We start from the raw sequence: 18807 nt of genomic DNA, 5'->3' as shown, positions 1-18807 counted from the left end.
GGCTTGGTTATGCCACAGTCTGCAGGTGCTGGCTTCATCCCGTTGCGGCGCAGCTATACTGGGTCTGCCTGATCAGCCTCATTTAGCGCTGATGGTTCGGACCGTGCTGGGAGAGTTTTCTTATGTGTTGTTTGTCTTGCCTTTTTGTTATGATGATTAAAAAAAAAACTCACGCCATGTCTGTGCCCCACTGCCAGAAAGACTTAATCTCCCTCCCTAAACCAGACACTCCCACAAAGCTATTGTCTCAGTAATTTTGTCAATTCCGTTTCGGTTTATTTTGTGAAAATAAAAGTTTCAGTACAAGTAACAATATAAAATTAATGTAAATCCTGGAGACCAAATATTTTCAATATCCATATCCAATATTTTTGGCTATGACTAGTCATTAGAATAAAAAGTCACTATTGATGAGGATTGTTTTTAGAATCATAGGAAAACACAGAAAATAGTTATCCTTTTGGATTAAATGGTTACTTTGTTGAGAGAAAGAATTGAAGCAGAGGAAAAAAAACACTTGCCTAAAGTTACCTAAAGGCCACTTCATTGTAGTTGAAAAAATATAACGCTCGCGCAATGCAATAAATGAAAACGCCTGGTCTGAAGAAGGAATGGAAAAATAGTTTATAGAGTTTAGAGGCTTATTATGAAAGTCTAAAAAGGCTTGAGTGTCTTGTTGGTGTCTTGTGGTATGTCTGATACCACGTACCTTCCCACTGATGTTCCAGGTGCGGGTGGTGCTGCAAGCGGCGTGTCCTCTGGAAGCTCTGTTTGTCCACTCTGGAGGGGACGATGTCCGGGACCAGCAGCTGCTGGATGACCTGGGGCTCAGCGGGGTAAGTGGGCACTAGACATTTCTCCTACAGTCTTCCCTTTCTCTTAGAGCTGTGGAAAAAAAAATCAATAGAAATATCAGGTAAGCTGTGTTATGATTGATATCATATGCATTGACCTCTGACCCAGCCGTGTGGTCCTTTATCCCCAGGATGCGTTGAAGCGGCTAACTTTGTTCACGGCCGAAGAGGAGATTTTTGCCTTCCAGAGGACCATCTCCAGGCTGTTGGAAATGCAAACAGAGAAATACTGGACGCAGGGGGACCGCAGTTATGCCAAGAGATGAACGCTCTTGATATATCCCGCTATATTTACTTGTTGCCACTAATTATCTGCGAAAATGTGAGATATATATATATATATATATACACACACACTATAATGTATTACTTCTCAAGTTGTCTAAGAGCAGTGGCAGTGCCTAATTTAGCTTCAAACAGGCACCTTTAATGCAACATGATGCAAAGCAAAGATCAAAAATGGTCCAAACTGAATAAACAACGCTGTTGATCGATGTTTCCACAGGTAATAAAAAAAATACCCTCCATGTGAACTTAGCAAATTTTTATTAGCGAAGTATGCCTATTTACCACTCAACCTGGAAGGAATAGTACACAGGTCTGAATGACCTGATCCTGACATGACCATGTGTACACTGAGAATAAGTATAAATACAGACAGCTTTGGTGTATGCAAAGCTTTTTAACATATGTTAACCACGATGCAAACAGGTGCCTACTTTGAGGAGAGAATGGGAAATAAGCGCTCACCAGCGTAGAGGAAGACTGCCCTCTAGCGTCGGTAGGTATTAAGAGAAATGCTGCACACACTTCTTAAATTACACTGTATTATCATATCACATTGGTACTAAATTAAATATTGGCATTAGACCAAACGCACAATAGATAATGTAACGTTTTGTTTCAATGGTGTGATATTTTTGTCCAGGCAATGTTTTATAGAAGGCCGGCAATATGTCAACTCAGAGCAACTTCACAATCGAGTGAAAGTGAAGGTGCAATTTATTCCTGCATTTTGTATTTGTTTAAGGTTGTTTTTTTTTTTTACTTTTTTACATTGCACGACATATTTGTTCAAGTTCTTCGATATATTCTACTTCTATAAAACAAATGTTAGATTCGTTTATATTCCGTCAAAATTCAAGAGGTTTATTTGTCACATACATATAGGTACGTTCATACATATATGCAGTGAAATGTCTTTGCAACATACCGGGCAAAATTTGGGGGGTAATTGGGATATTGCAACAGCAAAGAGTTTTGCCGTATAAGCAAGCATGACATGGGAAGGGAACAATGTTTGCTCAATAATTAAATATTCTGAGATTATTGAATTCAATCAAGCCATTAGTAAGCTTCAAGACAATGTGATGAAAGAAAATTAAAAAAAAAAAAAACAGGGAGGTGCATTTTCGAGTTGAGAGTGAAAAACCATGAAAATATGACTACACTGTCTTCAATGCTCCCTGTTGTGAGCAACGTCTTTTCGTCTGACTACGTTTTAGAATGAAATAGGTTTCTTTATTCTTATGACAGAGCCACTGTTCTGTCAATAGGTGGCAGCAGAGGTAACTGATCTGGTCAAACGGTTTGTTATTGCGCCGTTTAAAGATGAGGTCATCCTGGTGCAGCACTCTGGCAACCCAGCCCAGTCCAAAAGAACCATCAGGTGAACCCAATGCAGTGCCACCGGAAGATCCACCTGTCCCTTAAGCAGATTCAATTGAAGATGATATGTCAGGTTGGGCCAAACGAAACAAAGTGTGTGCGTGTCTTTTGACGCACTCGTTTGACGCTCGTTTGATTTGTACTTTTTTTTTTTTTTTTTTATGAAGGAGCTGATTGTTTTTCTCAAGGTTCCAAGCCAGCCGGTGTTGGACGAGTGTGTCAGACTGGATGTGCTCATTTACTTTGAGATCCAAGGACGGTATGTTGCTCTGCCAATGCGTCTGCAGAACTGCATGCATACGTCCGCATGGCGTTCAGTCATCAAGAGTGTGTAGTTTTGGTAGAACTGAGCGAGGCCCCCACCAGACTATCCCACCACCAGTCTCAATTAAAGCAAGATCAATCCTGCTCTGTTCCAAGGCCCCCTAATCCAATCAGAGCATTACGCTGCTTGGGAAAAACATCACAGCACAAAATGCAGAGGTGGCCGGCCTCCCTCGTGATCATGTTAATTGTATGATTCACGCCGGCGCCAAGCGGCGGTCGCTGTCTCTGTAACCTCTGGGACTCATGGGCCTGACACCAGCCACCGAGGGAACTGAGAGCGCAAAGGGAATGAAGTAGCGATGGAAGGACCTCACACTCCCCAAATCGTTTTCCTTGTATCTGCAGATCTCCCCGCCTTGGCCTCTCCTTGTCGGCCTTCTTGACGGACAGAAACGCAGACAATATACTTATAAGCTTAAAATGCCGAAGGTCTGGGTTTGAAAATAAAAACTGGTCTCTAGGGCACAGACTCGGAACATGTAGACAAAGAGTGCTGTGGTTTTGTTGCAGGTTTAAGTTAATTCAGTGGATCCTGATAGTGTTATCCAATCTGGGTCGAGGATCCTTGGGTTCCCAGGCTCACTCTATCCAACTCCAGCCTTGAGGAGATAATGAAATGTTGGCGAGAGCATGGTAACACACATGTACACACACACACACACACACACACCGTGGTTTTGTGTGATATGGTGGACAAATGCAAGTGCGGATTTATAGGCGTTTCGGTTTATTCTGTTGAAATTGACTGATGTCTAAAATATCCATAGGTTCACATCCACCAAAAAACGAAAACATTTTCAAATAGTCGTATCTTGGCCTCTATAGTGAACAGTCTAGACTGCTCGAAATTTGGTAAAACCCAAAGGGTCTTAGAGGGACTCAAATGAGATTGATTTTTAAAACCTTTTTCACATGAGATCTGCATGGAAGCATTGCTGTGCCAGTCGCATGTTATTCTTTATGTTCACACACACACACACACACACACACACACACAAACACGAACACACTCTCTGTCAGGCAGGGAGCTGAACTGCTGCATCAGGTGTTCTGGTTGGGGTGAAAGGAACAAATAACATGGTCACGCTCAACCTGTATCAGGGTTTGTGCACGTCGGATTAAATGGATGAAGTCGTTCTTTCACGCCGCGCCTGGTCGTGCACGCGCATTCCTGCACAAAGACCGGGAGCGCGCGTCCGGACAGCGGAGGGGAGAGAGCGTCGCCCGGGACGGGGGCGTGGGCGGGGGCGTGGGCGGGGGCCGGGCTCACAGGGCGGGGGTCGGATTTCTGCCCCCATCGGCTTGCTGATCAAGCCGATGACGTCATTGGCGACGAGGTGGGCGGGGCCCGAGCAGGGGGCGGGGCGTGCCCGCGTTTGGACGGGCGGTGATTGACAGGCGCGCTCCTGGACGCAAGGCGCACGGAGCGACGAGAGGGCGACGCGAGTCCGAGTCCAAATCCAGCAGAAAGGTTTCGTCCCCAATGTCTCGTCATAATCTGTCCGTTCTATGCAATTCGGCCAGATTTTTTCATATCAAATATTATGTTTTGTTTTTGTTTTTTTTAGGAAAACGAGCGCCATTAACTCGGGATGCGGCGGTATAGACAAAATCAAATTTCACGCTACGTTGAGACGAATACCGCCATGTCGACCTTTTGACGATATCATTTGGGTGAATACTGGTGTTCACAACGGGAAATGTTTGAGAAACAATCATAAGGAAAATGTTCTCTACCTCTATCTCATAAAGATCTCCCCTCACTCCACTAGTGCTACTTATTCTTACTTATACTTATTAAGGCTGATCGCCCAGTGTTATGTACAGTTGGTTTGATATTACCGACACATCGCTTTGGACAAAGGCGTCTGCTAAATGACGTAATGTAGTGTAATGCAATGTGATGTAATGCAATGTGATGTCGAAGAACCAAACCGGTAGAGGCATTGGTAATATCACCGTATTAGCATAACCCAAAATCCCAGGAGATATTTAATATCTCTTATCACGGTGTGGGTATTATATGGGTACAGCCCATCAACCCCCCTCTCACAGATTTAACAGTTCATTCCAACAGGTGGAATGAAAATGTGTCCCCGCTCTCCCCTGTCATCTGCACGGTGTTATTCTCACTATATCAGTATTTGACAGTATACATGTTGGGACATGTGGCCCTATCTCCGTGGTGCTAGTCCTGGCATGTTCTCACACACACACACACACACACACACACACACACACACACACACACACACACACACACACACACACACACACACACACACACACACACACACACACACACGCCAGGACCGTGTCTCTTTAAAAGGCGATCCCACGCACTGGATCCAGGGGGCTGGACCCCGAGCGACTCGTGAGTGTTTGTGCGTGGTGTGCGCCGCCGAGCGGAGCGGTCGAGATACAGTAACCAGAGTGAGGTGGCGTCCTTTCAGTACACATCCGCACTGACACAGAGCCCGGCTCTTCCTGCAGACATTGTGACCCAGAACCCGGGAGGGGCAAGAGGAGGGATCGGTCACGATGTCCACCGGACAACGTGTTTTGATGTGATCTCTTCGTTTTTGTTTTCTGTTTTTTTTTTATCGACACGGGTTGCGTGGCTGCAGGGTCTTCCCACGGACTCGCGGCTCCAGTGTGATGACGTTTGAGCACTTTCTCCATTGATCTTGTAGGTGTATTCTTTGTGATCTGCAGCGTGTTTCGTTTAAACTAGAGTGTCGTTGTCCAGATACTGTGCAGTAGGCGTTAAAGGCTACAAACCAAAGGACAACGACGTGTTGCTGTTGCGTGTCAGGATTAACCGGCTGTGTTGTGTTCCGTGCAGGGCTGGATCGTTGCACCTTGTGGACCCGACGCTACCGCTGCTCCGGAGTAGCAACAAAGAAACGTGTACGCGCATTCATGGAATGCGACTTTGACAGCTCTCGGATTTCCACCCACTGAGTTCTATCAACTGGAATCGGGGATCGAACCTTGACTTTGGGGCAGATGGCGGACGCGTCGCTCCCGGACCCGCTCCCCAACTTGGCCGTTGACGTGGCCATCGACCCGGACTTTGAGCCGCAGAAACGGCCGAGATCGTGCACTTGGCCTCTGCCGCGACCGGACTCCAACGCGGCGAAGCCGGAGAGCCATGACCCAGACGTTATACCCGAGGAAGAGGACGACGAAGACGAGGACCGCGCCAGCACCAGCACCAGCACCGCGGCCATCCGCGTCAACGGCTCCGGCGCGGCGGCGGAGGACCAGAGCAGCAGCAGCAGCGGCAGCAGCCCCGCGGCCGACGGGCTGCTGTCCTCCCTCGGACAGGACAGTGGAGGGTCCCCGCTCTCCTCCTCCCACTCGCCCTCCGCCGCCTCCGGAGCGCTGGCCGCCGGCGGCCCCGGTGCTCAGCAGACCCCGAGGAAGTCGTCCTCGCGACGGAACGCCTGGGGGAACCTCTCGTACGCCGACCTGATCACCAAAGCCATAGAGAGCACGCCGGACAAGAGGCTGACCCTGTCCCAGATCTACGACTGGATGGTGCGCTGCGTGCCCTTCTTCAAAGACAAAGGGGACAGCAACAGTTCGGCAGGATGGAAGGTAGGAGCCAGACCCTCCACCCCCCTCCACCCCCCTCCACCCAAAACAACAACAACTAACATGTGGCTTCCATTCGCTCCCTCGTGATCGCGCGCGTGCGCCAACACGTTTATTCAGGATTGTGTTATTTATTTATTTATTTATTTATCTGTCTATCTATGTATTTATTCATCTATTTAATTATTTAATTATCTATTTATGTAATTAACAGCTCGCGTGCTTTTTCACGTGTCACGTGGCTGGAATTAGAGCGCGCACACGCGGTGCGTTTCAAACCGGTTCGTCTGGAAACATAGTTGCCTGTTTAGGATGACGCAACCCCCTTTTTAAGACGCTCGGAGAACGACACCATTACATAAGACGCTGCTTATTGGGCCCGAATGTAAGTGAACAAAAGCAACTTGGTTGTCGACACAACAAGTGTCTTGCAGCGCACGAGCTGTCATTCGGAAAAGCCTTTCCAACCGATGGAGCCCTCTCCTGACATGCCATGGAATGGTAAACAGCTGAGGTTAGTGCCACTGGAAGAACGAAAAACAATCACTTTAGTAATCCCTCCGGGTGAATTTGTCCGCTGCATTTAATCCATCCCGATTATTTGGGAGCGGTGGACAGCCGCGGCACCCGAGGACCAAGTCCCAATTCTTCCGATCCCTTCGTGCCAGCATAAGTTAAACTGCACAGGGGTTGTCCATGCTGTGTCCGCCTTAACCCCCTCCCCATACACGTAAAAATGTCTGGTGTGTGTGTGTGTGTGTGTGTGTGTGTGTGTGTGTGTGTGTGTGTGTGTGTGTGTGTGTGTGTGGTTTCATTATGTAAAACTTGGCAGCCATCTGCCCGTCTCCTGGGCCAGGTAGGCCGCTGCCAAGGTTGGCTGTGGATCCTGCCTTCAGGGAATTGCATAACTGCACGGGATGCCACGAGGTCGAACAGTCGGCGGTAAGACTACCTTCAAAGGAAGTGTTATGGTGGTTTGGGTGGACTGCAAGACATACGAGATCCAGAGAGGAGAGGAGCGGAGCGGGGGAGGGGGCAAAGAGCAGAAGGTAGAGTTCAGAACTCTATTCCAAGGCAGAGGCTGAAGCAGCAGCTTGTAGACTTCATATCAAGGCCTCACCGGCGGTGCTATCTGATATGCTCCTGTGTGTCGTTGGTGACCAGTCGAGTCAAGGCCGTGTTCGTTGTCACCCCGCCGGGCGATGCTCCTGGAATGTTGGGCATGAGGACAAGGCTGTAGACAGTGTAGTGTTACACGGAGGGGTCGATAAATCATGCGATGGGTGCACACCCTATGCCCTTTATAGTTTTCTCACAAGACACACAAGATTACAGAGCCCGGCTGTTGCTGTTGACAACTTTTCATTTCCCTCTTTGACTGAAATTTGATGCCGTAATCGTGATTTGAATTCCAGTTTTTCACGCCATTGTAGCTAGACACAGACACGAGCACAAATCCAGGTAGACGTGATGTTCCACCAGCTGGAACAGGGACCACTGCCCAAGGAGCAGGGGCGTATATTTTCTACCTCAAATAAGTCGAAAGGAAAGGAGACAAGATCGGTGAACCCAGAGAGAACCCGGAGCCAAAGCTTCTGCCAGGACTTTTCCAGTCCCTCACACTCCGTTTCGCTTTCAGAGGCTTGGGTTTCACCCCTTCACAGTTCAAAGCCACCCACCGTTTCGCGCGGGTCGAGCAGTTTTGTTGACGAGCAAATCCGAATAATCCCTTGGGGCTTTTTCTTCTCCCTGGTTCTGTCTTTGACATTGCTCCGGTTTATGTCTTGGGTCCGTTGATCATTACCTGCGGTAAACCGGCTTCAAGTCCTGCGAACATAACCCTTGAAAGTTTTACGTCACTCCAGTAGGTTGTCTGATAGAAGTGCAAGCCAATACGGTGAGGGGCTTTCTGATATGGAAGAATTTATTGACATGATAATCGTCAGGAATTTTACACAATATCGTTACATAATGGCATTTTCTGCTCATGAATCCAACCAAGGCTGATTACATTGAACTATAAGCTCAAACACTAAAGCTCCACATATTGTAGATCTAAGATGGTGAAGAATGTGTCATATCGTGTCTTGATTTCACAACAGTGGGATACCACTGAAAGACCTCTATGGAAGCGTTCCATAGAGGGGAACCATATGATATTCTCTGTATTTCTTATTTAAGAGTTTTCTTTTCTCGGCAAAACAGACACTTTTTCATCTCGGGCATAATGACAGAAAACAAATTTGATTTGGCTCATCGTTGGGTGTTAAGCGGTTTGTCCGCTCAGAGACTGAGCAGTGTGCCTTTTTTTGGTGTCATAGATCCAATAACGTCCGTCTGTGTTCCAGCAGGAGATGTCCTGGAGGGACAGTAATAGTTCAGAGCTGCTGAAATGTCTACTAAGAGTAGCTGCAGTATGGTAGGGGGGGCCGGCAGGATCTCAAAATAGCATCTGTAAACATGCTTCTGTGTGTGTGTGTGTGTGTGTGTGTGTGTGTGTGTGTGTGTGTGTGTGTGTGTGTGTGTGTGTGTGTGTGTGTGTGTGTGTGTGTGTGTGTGTGTGTGTGTGTGTGTGTGTGTGTATGCATACATGTATATCTGTTGCATGCTGGTATTTTTGGCTGAACTTTGTGCTCTACTTGTTACTTCATTCTGCTGCAACCGGTTTCCCATTCCTGGTGCTGTTGCTCTCAGCAGCTGCCCATCACGGGCTAAGACCTAGTTATGTCACAGTGAAGCTCAATATAAACACACACACACACACACACACACACACACACACACACAGGGCCGGCTCTAGCCTTTTTGGAGCCCTAGGCGAGATCTATGGAAGGGGCCCCCCCTTTAATGTATTTTACCTTGTTTGTTAACCAATTTTTAATTTAGATGATACACAACAATCAATTTTCCACTGTTTATTTTTATGGCCTGTATTTTAGTATTGTAACATGTGTGACTGTGGGGGGGGTTGTGTTGTTATTTTCATCAGTTCATCTTTTTGTGGCAAAGTGTCCAAAAAAAAAAAAAAAAAAAAAGAGTATTATTGGCCATAGTAATTGGCTGAGGTGATGAGAGGACGGGTTCTGGGTTGTTCGGTGTAGGGAGGATATGGACTGAGAAGAGTGAGGGATGCAGAAACGTTCACTTGTCGCTCACAATAAAGAGAAGTTCTATAAAAGGGTCACAACATCTTTTATATTTTGTATTCTAAAAATATTTTACAATTTTCTTCCGTCATTTTATTTTTCTTACATTTTTTTTGTTCCTCTTCTTTGCTTCACACCCCCATGGATGATTGGCACCATCGGCAACTGCCTATACGGCCTATGCTCAGGGCCGGCCTTACACACACACACACACATCTACTTTCTACACATACATACACATGCTACATACTGTACACTCCACCGCAGACGCCCCTGCGTGTACAGTATCTGTTTGCATTCTTTTTGAGGCCGACATGTACAGACACACACGCACATGCACACACACACACACACACACACACACACACACAGTGTCAATGTGTTCAGCTCAACGATGTAAAACAGACACACACAAATCTACTTTCTACACATACATACACATGCTACATACTGTACACTCCACCGCAGACGCCCCTGCGTGTACAGTATCTGTTTGCATTCTTTTTGAGGCCGACATGTACAGACACACACACACACACACACACACACACACACACACACACACACACACACACATATATATTTATATAGAGGAACTCTGGTGTTGTTCACCGGCCTTTACTGCACCTTTTATGTGGGTCTTTGCTAAACAGAGGATTGGGAAAAAAAACAACAATCAGTTGAACTCATCAATTATTGATTCAATAAGTTATGTTGAGTGTCCCCGCATTGTGTGGGACTTCCGGGTTTAGCGACCAGCCTCGCCACACGCTCGGCCCATTGTTGCCGCAGAACAAAGCCGAACACGAGCCCCTCTGCCCCTGCCTAACCGATGTTCATAAGCCCTCGGGTGGGTTGTCTGTCTTCAGCTGGCGTCCGACGCCCGAACTCGAACCCCGCTGCTCTTCGCGTTATCTAGCCCCTCATCCCATCCGTCACCAGAAAGAGGTTTCATTCCTTAATGTTAGAGAAATCTCTGCCAAGCACACACATTCAGACTGCCCCTCCACACTCCCTCACTCCGCCCCAGCCCATCCCGCCCTCCCTACATGTATGGGGAGGCGTATGGAGAACAGGGCCTCGCAAAGCCACGCTGATTATCATCTTAATGGCCCAGCGCGCTGAATGCGTTGATTCTTCCAGGCTAGAATTATTTATTGTCCCTATCGGACGAGGATGGGGGTCGAGAAACTGGGATGGACTGGAGAACAACGGAGGAAAAGCCATTAGTCCTTTTACTGGCAGCCCCTCTGAGCAGAGACAGGGCGAGTGGCTTGTGGGATGATAGGGTCCCTCTGTCAGCCGCATGCATAAGTCTACGCCCACGCAGTCTCCTCTGTTTAGCCGTCTGACATTAACAGCTGCCACTGCACATTGCACAAAATCTGAGAAATGATTAGCGAGGTGATACATTTGCATTGACATGTCGAAAATGTAAAAAAAAAAAAAAAAAAAAGTTACTTAGGCTCAGAGTGGTGTGTGTGTGTGTGTGTGTGTGTGTGTGTGTGTGTGTGTGTGTGTGTGTGTGTGTGTGTGTGTGTATGTGTGTGTGTTGCGTGACATGCATGTGCAGTATAGCAACCAGGTCTTGAGCACACCACTCAGGAGTGCTCCTCAGATGGAGCTGGCACAGTGCCAAGTTGGAGGAACTGAAGCAAAAAGGCAAGTGGAGTTGATTGGAAGCGGATGAGGAGATTGGGGGGCCGATAGGAAGGGGGAGCCATGGGAGTAAATTAACCAGCTTTCCTCTAATTGGTGTATTACGGCTGCCCTCTGGCAATGATTCTCCAAAGAGAGGCTAGTACTGGGTGTGTTAGGGTACATGCAGGGCAGGGAAGGCGGCGTCATGGGAGTCTGGGAACCTGGGAGCCCCACGGCCGCTACCGCTGGCTCTGAATAGTGTCGCTCTGAATACTTCACTCCCCCCACCCCCGCGGCGAGAGCACTTCCCAGCCCTCTTCTAGTTCCACTTCCAATCAATACGAGATTTTTTTTATTATTAATTTATTTTTCTTTTTTCTTAATTGGGGGCCCCGAGGAAATGACTCTGTTGCATTTGCATTTTACATCTTCAAAACCCCAACGTCAGCAAGTGTATTATTATTTTTTTTTTTCCTCTTTTGCTTTCTCTCCCTCTCGGGTTTGTCAGCCTGTTTACGATGAGATAATAAGATGTTGGCTCCTGGCAGAACGTATGTAGGAAAGAAGAATGGAGACACTGTAATGAAACCATACTTGAATTTTGGGAAGTGAACCTGTGCGGGTCCATATACTGATGTTAAACTTCCATATGTGACACAGCAATAGGGCTTAGAAAATTCAGAGTGGGATCCTGCATGTATTTCATTTAGGTATCAACAGAGGCCATTTTTATTCATTATGTTATGCATTATGTGTTTTATTTGTGTCTGAAGTCGCTTTCTGTGTGTTCAAAATCAATTTGCGTTGCACGCTCCCTCCCCTCCTCCATCAGTTGACCTGGGCTGGCGCAGAGGCGCTCGCGAGAGACGAGAATAGAGGATTTTCTTGCCGTTTTCTTGAACGTGCCTCTCAGTCGCTGTATTCCTCTCGCAGCTCTCTTGCCGCGTCTGTGTGATCTGCTCCGCTCAAAGACGCTCCTTAATTATTCAGTGCATTCTGGATTAATTCGGATCATTGTATTAATTTTTAAGAGGCTGTTCTTGGCTAAAGGCTTAACCCTCTTTCACATTCCCCTCTCTCTCTCTCTCGCTCTCTCTCTTTTATCATTCCTCATTATTTTCCTGCCCAGCTCCCTTATTTGTGCGGTTGTAAATAATTTCGCTGAGCGAAAACAAGCCCATCCCCTGTTGCTCGCCGCTGCTCCTCTCAGCCACAACTCCTGAACAACATTAAATGAAGAGCGATAAATCCCAGGGAAGTCTTGCGCCTTTCGCTCTGGTCATCCAAGCCCTCCGTTACGCTCTCAGGTGCTTTTGGGTGGCTGGTTTGATCGAAGCCGTGTATTCCTATCGACATGTTGCCCCGAGTTCTGTTATTTGTTCAAGTTGTGAGGGAAAACAATAACAGACAAAGTCTTCCCCACTTTTCCGGGCCGGTAGATTGCTAGGTTTGGGGCTTAGACATTGCTGTTTCGTGGGACAGAGACACACGCACATGATGCCATCTCAGCTGAGGTTACTCCCAGGTCTCTGGCGCTGATTAGGACTATGAGCTCCAGACGGACGGACAGACGGACAGGCAGACAGACGGACAGGCAGACAGACGGATAGCCGGTGGTGAGGCTGGTACCGTACAGCTGCCGGAAACGTGCGCTCTTCGTCCACGCCGCCGCAGAAAGCAGATTACGAAATGTGTCGGAACTAGACCAGGCGAATGCATTAAGAATTGGACATTGTCCCTTCACTGAAAAAACGGGCAAAGTATATATTTTCTAGATATGACAAGGATATCGAAGTGTACTTTTAGGGCCCGACTGGGCGGGGACTGACGGGCACAAGACTTCAGGACTTCAGTGACGTCAGTCTACAGTCCCTCGACCCCGGAACACTGAGGACAGTCTGCCCGGTCGAGTGGCGTCCCGCAGAAAAATAAATAAATTAATAATAACCAATGAAAATAAAAAAAAAAACAATAAAAAAATGTATTTTCATTGCAGATGTATTTATTTCATTTATTTTATTTTCCGGCATTAATTGAAAGGAACTAGTCCCCGTGCGCTGTCCCGATGCGAGCAAACTTTCAAATGACACCTTGTAGATCTTATATGAGTGAAGATTCAGCAACTGGATTGCTTATTTCTCGGCTCAAATTTGTTTCGAAACAGATTTTGGTGGACAGGTAAGGTAAAATACGTCAATGTTTATAGACTAATACAACACGGAACTCGGAACTCTGGGGGACCTTCCCAGTTCCTTGTTCCCTCCGGGGAGTCCCCACAACTGTTTGGTCCAAAAATGCCTTTTGATGCACAGTAACAAGTACTTTTGAATGGAGGGCTATAACGTAGTTTTCTTCGGGTATTTAAGCTTCTATTTAAGTAGAGGACGAGAGTGCTCTTTGACGGTAAAACATAGCGGCGGCGACATGACGGCTTCCGTCAAAAGTACCTTCTGTGCAGAGTGTCTACCTCTTCACATCACATATCCAAAACACAACAGAACCTGAATTCCCTGCTCGGATAATTACAATGTACTTTTTATATACCGAACACACACCGCACACACACGCACACGCACATGCACAGGTCGAGCCATTCCCTGCAGATTGACACTTTGTCATAATCTCTTTGGAAAACGAGCGTGTCGATGTCTTTCTCTCTTTCCCCAGTCAACTGATTGTTTTCAGCGGAGCTTTTTGAATATTCGGGATTGCCATGAGAATACAGTGTGCTGGGATACAATTGAGAATAGAAATAGCTTGTTTATATCAAACAGGAAATGGGCAGTGAACAACAGGAAGTCTCGGTGGGCAGGGAAAATGAGTCCGCGCAAAAGTCTTTAGGCAATTTCTAATTGGTTTGTGTCTGTCTGTCTGTCTGTCTGTCTGTGTGTCTGTGTCTCTGTCTCCCTCCTTGGTTCATGTCATGTGCTCCAGGATGATGGACTGCTTCTGAGGATGACATGTAAGAGTCAGGAGACTGTGAGGTCACCTTTACGTCCATCCTTGGCCGGGTCATTTTGATTGTTCAGTGTGTGTGTGTGTGTGTGTGTGTGTGTGTGTGTGTGTGTGTGTGTGTGTGTGTGTGTGTGTGTGTGTGTGTGTGTGTGTGTGTGTGTGTGTGTGACATTACTGTGTGCGTCTCCATGGCAACTGACGACTTAGCTAAGCATGTGGGGGACGACTCCCAGTGTGGATGACAGCTGATAACAGGATGACCTGCTGAGTGCTCACCCCCCCACCTTTTAAACACACACACACATACACACACACACGCATAGCAATGGTCGCTGGCCCTTCAATCTTGTCTGATAGCCACATTGCCACAAGTGGGCCTCTTGCCTCCTTTGCAATATGTGATCTTCACAACACACACACACACACACACACACACACACACACACACACACACACACATACATACATACATACACACTCACAGCCTTTTCATGACATATCTCCATGTTTGTTTTATTACACATACATTATTAGGATCAGGAATTAAGAACATCTGTGTGTGTTTTGGAGGTACATGTGGTTGTGAGGGCTCGGTGATAGAAGGACGCTACATTCCCTCCTTCTGGCTGCGAGACTACAGATCAAGATGGTCTCCAAAAGAAGACTACAACCTCCACAAGCAGCCAGACAGGAGGGAACACAGTGAGGGGAACAGGTGGACCATATAAGGCCCAATGAGAGCATGGAGAGGAAAAAGTGTTCGGGAAGGAGAATTTGGTGTGGGAGCGATACGCCTCTCTTTAGTTTACATATTCTAATTTAAATCGGAAGACGAGGCTTATTTAGACCACTGAGTTGTGCCTTTTTCCGTTTGTTATCCAAAATAAATTAAGATCCAGTTTTGTGGAGAACCTTCGTCGCCTCCTTTTTCGCCTCACCCGCACTACGAAGACAACGATAGAAGCTCCCCGCCTCTCAGGACGCGTGTGCATGTGTGTGTGTGTGTTATCTTTCATGTGGTATGAGATTAACATGCCAGTGAGACGCCCTTGCTTTATCCTCCTCTCCCTACCTGGTCTCCTATTCACCAGCTCTCCCTACACACCTCCCTCCCGCTCTCCTCCTTCTCCTCCTCCTCCCCTCGTTCCTCCCTTTCTCTCCGAGCGCCTTTCATCATCCACGCTCTGTCAGCCGCCATCTGCCCTCGGCTCATTGGAAGTCATCGTTTCTGAAATTTTCGGCTCGCCGATCCATCCCATGGCCTTTTTCAAACTTTAATTTGTTTGCTTCCGAGCCTGTCTCTTTCGATTACGCCACTCCACCTTGCAGACATCGGCGAGTCCCCGAAAAGCCGGGGCCTGAGCTACTGTTACTGATTAACATTTAATTGGCTACAATAAAGCTTTCTGCGGGAGGCGAATAAGGGGGGAGGCGGGGGAGGGTTGGCGGGGGGGGGAACCATGGCCATACATGAAAAATGAGTTTGACAACTCTCTCGCTCTTTCTCTCCGTCTCTCATCCTTCCATTCTTCTTTTCCCAGCAAAGGTTTTATTCCAGATTAATGACGGCAGAATTGGCCGCAGGATTAGGTTAGATTAGGTGTTTCGGGAAAGCCGCGGCTGCAGCTGGATTGATTCTACCGACTTCTTCTTGCGATGTAATTTAGAATGAGATGGTTTGGTGAGAGCTCTGTTTGATGATTTATTCTTTTAAAGGGACCCAGTAGCCAATACACAGTGGGAGAAGTATTCCTCCACTCCACCAAAATCCACACATTATTATACTTTAATAACCACCCCTGTCATCTTAAACTCAAATAATCTGTCTTTTTCCTTGATAGCCAAAATACATTTTAAAAGAGGGGAACTCCATATGGACTCTTCCCTTCCAGCCTCTTCCTTTTATATACCCTTGGTACAAAGGTTATACCTCGACTAACCACTCTGAATACACTGCCAGATTTGATATGCAAATCGGACTGATACTACCACCAGCATCTACACATCCCAGCGATGTCCTGTCCCATAGACACACACACACACACATACACACGCATTAACTCTGAAATCGGAGCGAGTGCGACATGCAAAGAAAGTCAGTTTCTGGTGTGGGTTTCACACGTTGCCTTTCAACCCCAGCAGTGTTTGCTGTTTGCCCTCCTCCTGTGTGTGTGTGTGTGTGTGCGTGTGTGTGTGTGTGTGTGTGTGTGTGTGTGTGTGTGTGTGGCTGGAAGTCAGCTGGTAACTGAGGCCATTCGACAATGTCCATTGTCTTGGTCTGCCCCAAGGTCCACCGAACACCAACCCCTAAACGCTAATCCCGCTCTTTATGGAGTCACAACTACGGCCCTGGACTTTGGGGTGTGTGTGTGTGTGTGTGTTGTACCTCCAGGGATGAAAGCAAACCATTGTTTTGCCTGCTTTAGCCACCGCACATTGAAACAGAAAGGCAAAGCTCATGGAAACAGCTGCAGTTAAATCAAAGTGTGTGTGTGTGTGTGTGTGTGTGTGTGTGTGTGTGTGTGTGTGTGTGTGTGTGTGTGTGTGTGTGTGTGTGTGTGTGTGTGTGTGTGTGTGTGTGTGTGTGTGTGTGTGTGTGTGTGTGTGTGTGTGTGTGCAAAGTACCACTAGTGCACTACTGGGGATTTGGAAATTGGCATGTATTTAAAATGTATCAAACAGGGAAAAATGTTGGAGATTTGTGCGCTTCAGCGCTCTGCACGCATGAATACATGATCACCACGCTAGTGGGTAGAACCCCAACATCCCGGTATCTCAGGTGAGCCAGATCAAAATGTTTGTGGGCTTGGAAACATGGCTCACATGGTTGATGACTTCCATATAGAATACCCTATTGTTTAGGCAACATCAATTACAGTAGCGGCAAACCTCTTGTAACAACAAAATGTTACAGCACATTTGTAAACCTAATGACATGATGACAACCATGCAATTACAGAACAATTACTTGTTCAAATCGATTAGAGACGATACATAAAGGACACATAAGTGCACAGTCAAAGCTGGTGGCGGTGGCACATTTGCTTTATTGGAGTGCATGGCTTACGATGCCATGGGCAGATAATGTACACCGGGAGCACTTCTCTTCTTTTCAAGTCTGCAAACCTTTTTTTATGGTGTTGACAGGGCATCGATTTATACAGTTCAGGAACAATTGGCATTTGACAACTGGTACGCACATGGAAACGCACAAAATCATTGTGTGTTTCGTGAATCTTGTATCCAATCGACTTCACTTCTATCTTAACCTTTCGGATGCACCTACAAGGCCACTGTCTGGGGTGGCGGATGCCCCCTTTTTTTTTTTTTATAGAACCTACAATCTATTGCCACCTATCAGGGCACGGGATGGAGAATGGAGACTTTCACCGATGTGTCCCCTTGCAAAGCTTCCAATTATAGCTTCCCATCATCTCAAAAAAAAAAAGATAAAACTAGGCCATGGCACGCCTGGGTTGCCAGGTCACCCCCCTCCCTGTCCAGCTCCTCTGTTCTCTTCCCTTCTCCTGTCCTGTTATCTTCTGTCATCGCTGATAACGGCTGGGTAGGTCTGTGTTTGCACACCTGGGTTTTATTGGGGGGGTGGGTGCTCTGGAGATACGGGTCATTCATATCCATGCCGCCACTGTACACACCTGCCTCTGCTGAATTGTGGCCCTATTTTTATTAACCCCCAGGTAACCGTTAAGTAGCGTGGAAGAGACTTCAAGCCAGGTACTCTCTTTCAGCAACGTTGTACGGTCAAGGTTTAAAACTGTGGAGTGGGTGAAATTTGATCCTAGCCGGATGGGACAATGTGCGGGGGGGGGGGGCTGACGGAGGAGAATGGTCCGAGCTCCCCACCACTAATCCCAGTAACCCCTGTGAGGAGCTTCCTGTACGACCTCTCACCTATTATCTCAGGGATAATTTTTTGGTTTGTACAATGTTAAACTGCAGAACCCTCTTCTGCCTTTCCCACATCCTCGTCCTCATGGCTGAAATTATGTGGTATATGTGCGTTGCGTTCGATTCCTGTGTAGAAAACACGGAGGATGTAACTGGGGATAATCGAGTGGGAGTCATAATGCTATCAGTGCTGGCTGATTTTAACCCAGTGACCCGGGACTACCGCACATGTATTGTTCACCCTCAGTAGGTCAGCAGCGTTGAAAAGAGGGAGCCGTGAATAGTCAAAGCGATGAACTACGGCCTTACCGAGGGGCACATTACACTGGAATAGCTCTCTCTCAACTCTCTCTCTCTTTCTCTCTATCTGGCGCTCTCTCACATGCCATGCTGTTCTTCATGTGACGTGGGTAACTGGGCAGAGGCACTTGTGCGTGTGTGTGTGTGTGCGCGTGTGCGTGTGTGTGTGTGGTTCATTGCTTATGGGGGCATGAAATTGCTCCAGAGCCCCAAGGCACATTTGGGCACTGCTCTACCCAGACACGTCTGCTTTACACACACACACACACACAGACCTCTATATCTCTCTCCCTCTCTCTCTCCCAGCATGCATTCAGGAGTGTGTGTGTGCACCTCTCTACTTGTGGCCCGTCCCGCCGATCTCCCACTGGAGAGCCATCTGTCAGTCACTCAGTCAGTAGGTCCCT

General features: G+C 47.2%; 2 protein-coding genes across 4 annotated transcripts in view; both read left to right on the top strand.

Annotated features, from left to right (window-relative positions):
- afg1lb (AFG1 like ATPase b) overlaps positions 1 to 1371 on the top strand; it is a 31256-nt gene extending 29885 nt beyond the window's left edge. For both annotated transcript variants that reach the window (XM_080021017.1, XM_080021016.1), the window contains 2 exons: positions 729 to 836; positions 986 to 1371. In XM_080021017.1, the coding sequence (XP_079877143.1) occupies positions 729 to 836; positions 986 to 1120 (243 nt within the window). In that variant the 3' untranslated portion in view covers positions 1121 to 1371. The remainder of the gene's footprint in view (positions 1 to 728; positions 837 to 985) is intronic.
- A 3997-nt stretch (positions 1372 to 5368) lies between these two features.
- foxo3b (forkhead box O3b) overlaps positions 5369 to 18807 on the top strand; it is a 40755-nt gene continuing 27316 nt past the window's right edge. For both annotated transcript variants that reach the window (XM_080024135.1, XM_080024136.1), the window contains exons 1-2: positions 5369 to 5538; positions 5695 to 6452. In XM_080024135.1, coding sequence (XP_079880261.1) covers positions 5859 to 6452 — 594 coding nt within the window. In that variant the 5' untranslated portion in view covers positions 5369 to 5538; positions 5695 to 5858. The remainder of the gene's footprint in view (positions 5539 to 5694; positions 6453 to 18807) is intronic.

The sequence above is a fragment of the Zeus faber genome, assembly GCF_960531495.2.
Source record: "Zeus faber genome assembly, chromosome: 2".
Lineage (NCBI taxonomy): Eukaryota > Metazoa > Chordata > Actinopteri > Zeiformes > Zeidae > Zeus > Zeus faber.
The sequence above is the reverse complement of the archived record's forward strand: the minus strand, read 5'-3'. Positions and strand labels throughout refer to the sequence as shown.